General features: G+C 41.4%; 1 protein-coding gene across 1 annotated transcript in view; it reads right to left on the bottom strand.

Annotated features, from left to right (window-relative positions):
• Positions 1–4,103: 4,103 nt before the first annotated feature.
• The window catches only part of MTPN (myotrophin), a 38,854-nt gene continuing 32,014 nt past the window's right edge, over positions 4,104–10,943 (bottom strand). Inside the window, exon 4 of the mRNA XM_084788112.1 lies at positions 4,104–7,401. Coding sequence (XP_084644238.1) covers positions 7,315–7,401 — 87 coding nt within the window. The 3' untranslated portion in view covers positions 4,104–7,314. The remainder of the gene's footprint in view (positions 7,402–10,943) is intronic.

Here is a 10,943-nt window from a genome sequence, read left to right as displayed (position 1 = left end):
ACATAAATTAAGCTAATGAGTACTTTATTTGAAAGAGAAGTGTTTAGTGTAGGTGGCTGGGTGGTGACGATTTCCCAGACATATAAAGCAGTTGGAGGTAAGGCCCAGAACTTGGGTGAGATGTGATCTAGGGGACCATCCCTGGAAATGGTGGAAGTACCTTAGGAGTCAGTCAGATGGTATAAAATCCTTGTTTCTGGGACACTTTTAGAGCTCTTATTTAAGCCTAAAAGCAAAATGCTTTTAGATTTCTGAAAAGCTAGTAAACTGCCTTCTCAAAACTGATCATTATAAATGGCATTTTAATAATTTTCTATTTCATGCTCCAAATGTGATTATCAAGGTTCTCAGAACTTTCTTCTGGCTCAAGGATAGGTACTCTTAGCATTTTTGATCCCCTTAATTAATAAATACAGTTGTAGCTGAATATCTCTCGAGCTGCTGTATTATCCATGGAAATGAAGAAGATCTAATTATACTTTCTTAGACTCACTGAGCATCACTGTGGGAAGGGAGCAGGGCTGAGCAAAGAGAACCTTGTAGGTTTCATTGGATGGATGTTTATGGATACAAGAACTTGGTACTGGTGCCAGAATTTCCTCTGAGTCTGATAACAGGAAGTGGTGCGCTATAGTTGTGGGCTTAGTTTGAAGGCACATGGTCCAGAATCCTGTACGTGAAATCTGCTTCCACAATTAGCTCAGAGGCTTATTAAGAAAACATACGCCCTCCTTCATAAGCAGGCAATTTCAAAGAGAAAGAGTGGAGCCAAAGCATAAATGCAATTTTTAGAAAAAAAAATCCTAAGGGTTGAATTCACAGCATGACAACGCTCTAAACAGTATATTAGGAAGCACCAGGCAAACTTTAACCCTGATAGCTCTGGCAAGAGAAAACTAGTAGCTATGGTTAACTTCCTTTTGTTCAATATTAACTTAGCAGGCATATAAAGACATACTTTTAACTTACTAGTAAAAATAGTGAGCATCTTGAGAGAATATGCCCCAGGAAATGAAGTTGTTCTGGATGAGGATTAGATTAAAATAAAAACATTCCAGTTTAAGCAGCTAGACTTCCTTTTAACTTGGTACTTGATATTTTGTTTTCTTTGCACTGTTGGATATGGAGGAATTTAAATATTTAAAAGATAATGTACTTGCATCAGAAACAGTTGTCCTGGGGAGGAACTGTTTCTCTCTGCACTGCTGAAGCACGACACTGTCCTGGTGAGCTGTTCTGTCGCCTGTGGTGGCTGTCCACATTTCCATTGGGATTTTTATTGATTATTGTTACTATGAGAAGAATTACTTACATGGGACATTTAAAGTTCTAGAAGATGAAATGAACGGCAGGATTTATTCAAAGGTACAGTCACAAGAGGGACAAAAAGATGAAAAGCAATTCTCCATGCCCTCTGTGTTTTGGGGAAGAAATACTGAAAAACACTGCCTCCTTGGCATTTCCGTTTTGCTAAGCAAGCACGGTCCTGCTCCCAAATCTAGTGAAGTAATGATGTCCCTAAAGAATGCTGTTACGTTTCTGTCTGATCCCATTAGGATAGTCTCTAGAGCAGAACTCACCAACCCCCCCTTCCCCCCAGGCTGAAGTTGGCGAGTAGGTCACTCCCCTGGAGGGTCTACTTGTCACATATTCCACTTTCAGTATGATTCAGGTCTGAGTACTACTTTCAAGTTTACTGACCAGCAAGTCACAAGCCACTGCAGCACTGACTCGGTGGCTTGCTGTGCAGATGAACGCCGACTGTTATCAGATACCTGACAGAGGACATGCAGTACACAACACGCCTTGAGATTTGTCAGTTCAAGAACTTGGAAATTCTTTAAAAAGTTACCTAGTAGCATCCTCAAAATCAACATCCATTAGCTAGAAGCTGTCTATGTGTTATTTTCCTTTGAACACTGTCCTTGCTGTTGCAGCAGCTGAGCCTGTAGTTGTTAAGGTGGATGGATGGGTCCCTTATTCTGCTGTGTCCTTCCCAGTTGTGCTTTAACATTCCACAACAGCACAGAGTGACCAGTATTTGACCTGGTAGTCAGTGTTTCAATGAAACAGCGTGACTGTGTTACTCGTGTATGTTTCATCTCCCCCATGTAGGTTTGTACTAGTTTTGGGCTCCTTGGTCAAAGGCCAGGGACACTGGCTCTCAGGTAGTTTCATGATTCAAGCAGCATGCCTTTTCTTCAAAACTCTCACAAGTTGTGGTGTAATGGTTTGACAGCTTTAACTGAGGACACGGTCAGTGTCTGCCATGGTCAAGCACTGTTAAAGTGCAGGCAAACTTTCTTCTTTATTAGCAATTGTACTTTAATCAAGTAAAAAAAGAACATGAAAACGGCTGATGTGTGCTAATCCGGGGAAGATCACTAGGTGAGAGTGATACTATCAAGTCAAAAGGAAGAGGCCATTCTGCAGTGCAGATGAAGGAAGACATTGCATCCTGGAGCGCCTGTTACCAAGGGGCTGAGCCAGAGGAGGTGCACCCACTGCAGGACTCAGCCTTGCGCTCTGCTGCTGGGCTGGTCTGCGGCTAGAGCAATCTCTCCTGGACCTGAGGGTAGGAAGTATGACAATGGTTCATGATCTTTCCCAAGCATTCCTGCATATTACCCATTTTGGGATTTGTGAAATTAAAAAAGGAAGGGGAGGGGCTTGGGTAAGGCGTTGATCTCAGGAATTCAACTGTACAGAGTAAAACTCTTGGCTGATCAGCTATAGCAATACTGTCCAGAACAACTAGTATGCCATACATTATTAAAAAAATAATTAAAAAACATGAAGGCTCACTCCCAGCAGTACTGTATCCTTAGGTTCACAGTTAAGCCTTACAGCCAAAGCGTGATGCTCAAGCTCATCCTAAGATTTTCTTGGGTCCAGAAATCGATTTTACAATGAACATCTATTCTGTTACCTCTGGGGGAACCATGTCTGATGATTATTCTATTTAATGATTTCTCTCTTTATGGCTATTTTCAAGGTTCTTTCCCTTCAGTGTACATCAAAATCCCCCAGAGGTATAGCCCAAAAGTTGGTTCAAGAGGTCCCACACTTCAAAGACCACAGGTCTTGCAGACAGATGGCCAAGTCAGAGCACTGTGCTTTAGTGTACAGTGGGAAAATTCTATGTGGCTACTCTCTAAAGACAAAAGAGATTAGGTGTTAAGTTTACTCTTCTTTGCAGGCTTGCCTTCCACCCACATCTGTTAGTTTGCTCTTCAAGTGTTATATAGAGGGGCTTTTTCCCTTTATAGTATATTTAATCAGACAGAAGCCTCTTCTTAATAGACTTTGATTCTTTTTTAAATTTATTTTTATTTTATATGCATTGGTGTTTTGCCTTTATGTCTATGTGAGGGTGTTGGGTCCTCTGGAACTGGAGTTACAGACAGTTGTGAGCCACCCTGTGGGTGGTGGGAATTGAACCCAGGTCCTCTGGAAGAGAGCAGCCAGTGCTCTTAACCGCTGTGCCATTCCTCCAGCCTCCTAGGCTTTGATTCTTAAAATGAGAATTTTATCTGAAAAAATTTCTGTGAACATGCACCTTCACCTAAAGCCACAGCAGCTAGCTACCTGTTTATACTTTAGCCAACAACAGGGTTTGCTGTATCTTAGCACTGGCATTTCTTTTTTTCCTGATTTTAATTAATGGATCCCTTAAAAAAGTTTTCTGGTATTAACAAGGTTACAGCAGAGTCAAACCAATTTCATATGTCATCTGGTTCAGTTCTGAGATTAAAAGATCATTCATCCAGAAAAGTACTCTAAAATCTAGGTCTCCAAGACCCAGGCAGCGATCGGGCACAGACCGCCCATGGGCCTATTCTCTTCAATGCCACTCACAACTCTGATGCAGTTAGGACAGTTCCTGGACCCACACACAGCCAACAATGTATCAGAAGACTAGTACTGAAGTTTTTAAAAAGCCTCTCCATGAATAGCACAATCTTTTTCCATTCTGTTTCTTTCTCCACTTATTTCTTCTAGAAGTGGGATAAAATCAGATTAAAAGCTCAAGTCAGCCAAGGTTTTCATATAGTTGAATAGAGTCTGGAAAGGAAGGAGACAGTGACTAGGGGATAAACATGTTGCTGACATGTTATCTATAGCACAATTCAAGTTTATTCCATTTGTTCTTGCAACACGAAACTTAAACACAGTATTAGTTAGCATTCGGATGTACATGAATTAGGATACTTATGAGAAACCCAACTGTGTCAAAGGGAATGACATTGTGGAAACATGAACTCAAATATACCAAAAATGCACAAAGCACTAGTCTTCCTCCATACTGCTTAGAAAGATTGATTGTTTCTCCATTTACAAAATAGAATCAGGACAAATTAATTTTTAGATTTTTGCATGCAAACACTGCAATTGCTTATTTATGTAGGAGGGCACTCTTACCAGCTTCTTCTATACACAACCAAGTATACAATATTACATGAGGAAAACAGCAGCTCAGCTGAAGGTAAAAAAATTAAGTACACATAAATTGAAGCTCCTTTATCTGGGGAAAGAAATAAATGACTAGAAGGCTGTTTGTTTGAGCTTCCACATGCAGCAGGCACTGCCTTTCTTCTGTGCTCAGCTGGTTCTACAAAGGTGAGCTGTGCACAGAACTACACAGGATATGCAAGTGCTGTGTTAGAACTCAAATTTACATATGCCGGCATGAAGCTGTGGGGCGGGGCTGATAGTACACTAACCATCAACAGGCAAGATGCCTGTTTTTACTTGATAGAGTGCATATGAAATGATACATTTAATATAAAACTATAGAACATGCAGGGTTTTGCTTTCTGAGATGTTCAGTGGAGAACAAAACTTAACCTTTATTAATGCGTGTAGTACCAAAAGCAGACATTTTAGCTTCATTTAGTAAAAAATATTAACATTAAGTGTCATGAATTTCTCTGCCAAGTGGTTCAGAAATACATTATAAATAACCTAGGCTTTTTGCTTGTTTGTTTGTTTTTTGTTTTTGTTTTTTTTCAAAGAAACTGTAAACCATCCTGGTCAGTCTATCCTAGTCTATGTTTATATGCTATTTTCTTATAAGCAATCACTTCATAGCTATGGTTACAAAATGGCCAACAAAGGGGGTGGGGAGGCAAAATAGCCTCTACTGCATTACAGGGAACACCAGGGTAAACTGTACAAGAATCTATGGTTTCGGTACCATAATGACTATAGAAAGCAGACTCTAGTTTCGGAATGATAACACAATATACTCTCTGCAATAGCCAACTGTAACAGAACACTTTGAAAGAAAACTGAAAATTGTGTAAAGGGCAAAATCCAAGCCTTTAAAATAGCAGTATGCCAAGAGGTGAAAACAAAGGTCTCAAAACACCCTGCTGCATTCTATTTATAGTTACAGACTGATCGAGCACCCTCCGCTTCCGATCAGGATGTACAACGCTATATAGCCTTTCGGCCTTTTGGCTAAAATCAAGTGTAGGATATCCAACTCTAGTAGGCTGCACTAAGACAGCAGAGTTAGCCAAATATATCAAAGTATTTAAATTACTGTTTTGTGATTGTTTTCTTGGACATAGAAAAATCACAGAGTCAGGGTAGTTGTAAGTGAAAAAGCCACAGGATAAAAAAGAGTTCAGGGGAGAACACACACACACACACACACACACACACACACACACACGCACACATGCGCACACACATACACACACACCAACCAATTATCAACTGATCAATTGTTATTAGCCAGGCTGACTGTTCTTGGTAATAGTTTGACCCTAGTATAGCTTGCTACATTGCCTTAAAAAATTCATTGTTAGTTTTATTATCCATATGTGAATAATATGTCCCTATCCCACCCACCTTTAAAAATTTGAGGTACATTCAATTATTGCATGACTGCCTAAGAACGATTGTAATAGTTTTTGTAAGCCTGTGCAGATGGCAAGTCAAAAGTCAAATAAATCTTTTTTTTTTCTCAAAGAAATCTTAATACTTTAAATGTAGGCTATCGCATTTAAGGTGGTATGTTTTAATTCATTTTATTGTTCATGAAAAAAAAATTAGAGATAAGTTGAGATTTTCTGCAGGCCCTAAGAACACCCACCATTTTAGGGCACTGTATTCTCAGAACACAGAATGTATTTTGATTCGCACATGTATGCAATGCATGACTGTTAAGAGAAATAAAAACACTATGCAGGTGGGGTGATGTTGGCCCAGCAAGAATCTATCAACAGCTCAGGAGAACCTGGTAGCAAGAACGTTTTTTAAGGGATGAGGTTCCACCTGTCCAAACAGTACACCTCACCCCAGTGATAGCTTTGGTGCACTACAAAATCAGCATCCATGGTGGGTCTTAGAGAGGCATTCCAAAGAATAGTCTTCATTCTCCAAACACAACTAAGGCCGACTCACTCAAACAGCAAATGAAGAAAATCCATAGTACTAAGATAACTGTTCTCTCCTTATAAGATACTACCACGCTTATGGCTATGATTTTATTTTTAAATCTCCTTTACTACCAGAAGGAGTCTCGAAAGTGTTTCAATGTTATATAAATGTCTGAGTCTAAAGGAGAAAAAAAAGAAGTAAGCATACTGGAATGGCTCCTCCTTTAGGCTCCTACAATTTAACATTTTATAAATAAAACTAGTCAGTTTTATCTAAAGAGACATGAAATTGATGTGAAAGGGGAGAGAAAATCCTAAGTTTAGTCATCCAGCAATTTAGGGGTGTGCCACTGCTTACCCTATCTGAGCTTTCACATAAAGATTAAAGTCATTCAATATAGATTTTGGTCACTAACCACAGGCAGAGCTCTTAACTAGCCAGGGACCTCCGGGAGAGTGCACTCTTAAGGCAGAAGGCTGTAGCTAATTGCTTATCTCAGCACCCTAAGTTGACATTACAGCAGCCACTATTGCTCACAGCTAGGGCTACCAAATAGAGTCGGCCTTGTATAGTCAGACCTTCAACACACTCATTAATAAATTAGCTAGGGAGCTGAGAAGGTCCAATCATTCCAGTACACTGTATTTTTTGCTCTCCTTTGGGTATACACTGTCTATTTTACTGGAAATGGAAAAGAGGCTGGTTTGATCAGGAATCCCAGTACAAACCCGATCACATTCCCTGCTGTTCCTCCAAAACATGTTTCCCCCCCGGCAGTCTGATTTGTTATGAATTTCTCTCTCCCCTCACCCCTCTTAGAGTATTTAGCTGAAGAAGCTGGCAGATAGAAAGTGACAGACAGACAGGCAGCAGTGTGAGGCCACAGGAGAGTCATTCTTCCCAAGTTATCAGTCCATCCATCCGTCACTGGAGAAGAGCTTTGATTGCCTGGTTGTCAGTGGCTTCCAGGGCGGTCAGTCCATCTGGGCCTTTCACAGTCTTATCAGCACCCTGGAAAAGAGAAGAGAGCCTTCACTAATTGACCTCGCACCAGGGAACAACAAGTGCCCGAAGGGGCTGTGTAACATAGGCCTCTTACACTCTGATCCCTGGAAACCAGGTACAAGGACTGAAACAAGTCTGCAAAGTTGTGCTGCCCTTCACACTGTGCTATGATATGCACATGCGCACACTCACATATACATAATAATAAGATTAAAACATTTTAAATATGGTATTATTTTTCAGGTATTACAAATAATAAGAGACAAAACAACTGTCTTAGTTACTGTTCTATTACTGTGAAGAAACACCATGACAAGGCAACTTAATTGGGGGCTCGCTCGCAGCCTTGGTCAGTGGCCATCACGGTGAGGAGCAGCGACAGCAGCATGGTGCTAGAGCAGTAGCCGAGAGCTCACATTAGATCCGTAAGCCCCAAGTGTAGACACTGGAAATGGTGTGGGCTTTGGAAACTTCAAAGCCCAACTGTAGTGACACATGGCCTCTAACAAGGCCACACCTCCTAACCCTTCCCAAAACAGTTCTACCAACCAGGGACACCAAGTATCAAATATGAATCTCCAGTGACACATCTCAAGCCCACATTTCCTCATTCTTCTCAGAACAGTTCCACTAGGCAGGAACCAAACATCAAATATGAGCCTGTGGGGCGAGCGTTCTAATTTAAACTACCACCACTGCCACCACAAAAACACTGAAAATAGTGGATCAACTTTTGCTTATCATATCTGTCCAATTAACAAAGTTTCAAAACAGTAATATTCCTTGGCTTCTGGGAGAGGGAAAGACTGTTTTTTAGGGTATGGTTCCTGGCAGGTCAGCTACTTCCCAGTGGATGGCCTCACATCTAGGAATATATAGTCAGCACAGTTAGGTTCTCTGGGATGAATGGACATGGACACACACTCTCTCTCTCTCTCTCACACACACACACACACACACACACACACACACACACACACACACACGGACACCCCCCACCACCCCACGAGTGGGGAGGAGCTCTAGGGAAGAGTGGGGTCACCGCAGGGATTAAGCAGCTGAAGGGCCCTGCTCATCAGAGCCCCGGCTGTGCAGCTCCACTTTTCAGGGTCTCCACCATTCTCTCACCAGCCCAACATCTTTTCAAAAAGTTTCTTTTAGAGTGAATTTCTGTTATGCCAACATTTAGCTGATGAAATACTTATAATTCTATAGGCTAGATACAACTAATGTTAGTATTTTAAATGAAATAAAAGATAATCCTATATAACATAATAAATAATGAATCAATTTGTCAACATGGGTGAGACTATTAAGGAAAGTGGCTTTTGATACCTATGAAGTTCCTGGAGAATTTGGGTATATCTGGCCCCATCCCTTTCTTAAGGAAGCAGGTCATTTTTGTGCACTCAGTTTTAGTTATGTGATAATTTCCATAGCTTTAGGTAATATATTCCTGTTACTATTTGAGTTACTAGCTTTGATTTCCTGATACAGAGATGAATCTTAGCTTACCAACATCCTCTCCCTCAGACCCCCACTTTCTTATACTTAGGGCATCATTTAGTGCACCTAATGACTACTATCCTGAGCTATCGTATTATTCCAATACTGCAGCTCTGTGCAGCCCTTACAGAGGGAACTGAGGTAGTCAAGTACAGTGATATACCTATGCTCACAGCCTGGGCCTTCCCAGTCTTATTCATCCATCTGCAAGCAACAAACTTTTGAATCTATTTGTTACTGTTAGGGTAAACTGGAAAAATAAAATGGCAGATGGATTTGTCCTGAAGGTTACAGGGTCTTTGTTCTGTCCTCCTCCCATGAGTACTTTTGTGTTCCTTTGGTCGAAAGGTGGTATGTATCTGCCTCCAGCTTGCTAGATTAGGAGTGAAGGTGGCAGTGGCCGGGGTGGGGCTTGGAGCAGCAGCAGCTCCGCAGGCCTACTTCAGGCGATGGCTTGGAAACGGCACACACACTCTGCGCACATTTCATTTAGAATAAAGTTAATAGGACATACAGCCATAGTGCCTGAAAGAGAAATGAATTATAAGGACTAGTTGTGTGATCATGTATAGGACTAAACCCTTAGGTTTTCTCTCAGAAAAAGGAAGAAAAGTAGACATAGCACACAACTGGCAACTGACGTAAGCTGCTCTAAAAATACTTTGGGTGTTAATGTATTTAACAGTGAGGACAGTCAGATTCCTAACTCAATACACCCGTTCTCAGGACAGGGCCTCCACGTTCTCTGCTATTTGGTCTGCCCCTCCTTCCTCTTTTTCCAACACCTTCCACCCTCTCTGGCTGTCCTGTGTATATTCCCCATTCTTTACAGATTGCCGCAGCACTTGCTCACATGCTTTTCATCCTTTATTCCGACACAGAACAGTTTTATCCTAAAACTCGCTTGTCATCGTTTTTTTTACAAGTTTACGCCTTTTCAGTGTTTTCTTTTATGGTGACGAACATAGCAGGAAATGTGAGCACACTATGAAGCCTTTCTTGTTGGCCTTCCATGTAACCAGTTACTAAGTCTGTACTAACTTAACACTGCCCACCCACCCTTGCTCCTCCATTGCAATCATTATTTCCATGCAATTCAGACTACACACACATCTATCTTTCTCAGACACAATCCTGACAACCTTCTTCACCATCCTAAGAAGATTGAGTGGCATCCTCAATACATGAGAATGACGACAAACAACAAAAAGCCACACGCAGTCTTTTTACTGCCTGCTTAATTTTCATCAACTTGACACACCTAGAGTCACCTAGGAAGAGGTGCCTTCTTGGATTTGAGTGCCTGTGGCTATGTCTATGAGAGATTATCTTGTGGGTGGCGCCATCCCTAGGCAGCTGGGGCCCTGAGTTGATACTGAGCACGAGCCAGAGACAGACAGAAAGCAATGTTCCTCCACAGTTTCTGCTTCTCAGCTCCTCCCTTTGAACCTGCCCGGACATCTCTCGGTGATGGACAGTGACCTGGACGTGTAAGCTGAATAAACCTTTCCTCCCTTATGCTGTGTTTGGTCATAGTGTTTATCACAGTAACAAAAATCAAACGAGAATATTACTTATACCTTCTTTCATGCTAAAGACTTTCTATGTCACATTATAGCTTCTAGAAAACCCAATGTACCCCCTGGTGTCGTCATCTTGTACCTGCAACTTCTTTCATTGATGCTTCTGCCTCAATTTCCTTTTATACTGTTTTAAATTAATTAATTTTTAATTTTATGTGCATTGGTGCTTTGCCGGAATATCTATCTGTGTGAGGGTGTCAGACCATTGTGAGCTGCCATATGGGTGCTGGGAATGTGAACCTGGGTCCTCTGGAAGAGCAGCAGTCAGTGCTCTTAACTGCTCAGCCATCTCTCCAGCCCTCCCTTTTGTACTGTTAAGAAGACACTCTCTAAGCTTCTGAGCTCCTGCTGACTGATTGTAGAGCTACGTTCGTGTTACATGGCTTTTAATGCTACCCTTTACTGAGCACACCATTCCTTGGACTACAAGAGTACTTGACTTCTTTTCTCAGTTCCTTC

This window comes from Acomys minous, assembly GCF_964271855.1.
Source record: "Acomys minous genome assembly, chromosome: 6".
NCBI lineage: Eukaryota > Metazoa > Chordata > Mammalia > Rodentia > Muridae > Acomys > Acomys minous.
This window is presented reverse-complemented; position numbering and strand designations above follow the sequence as displayed.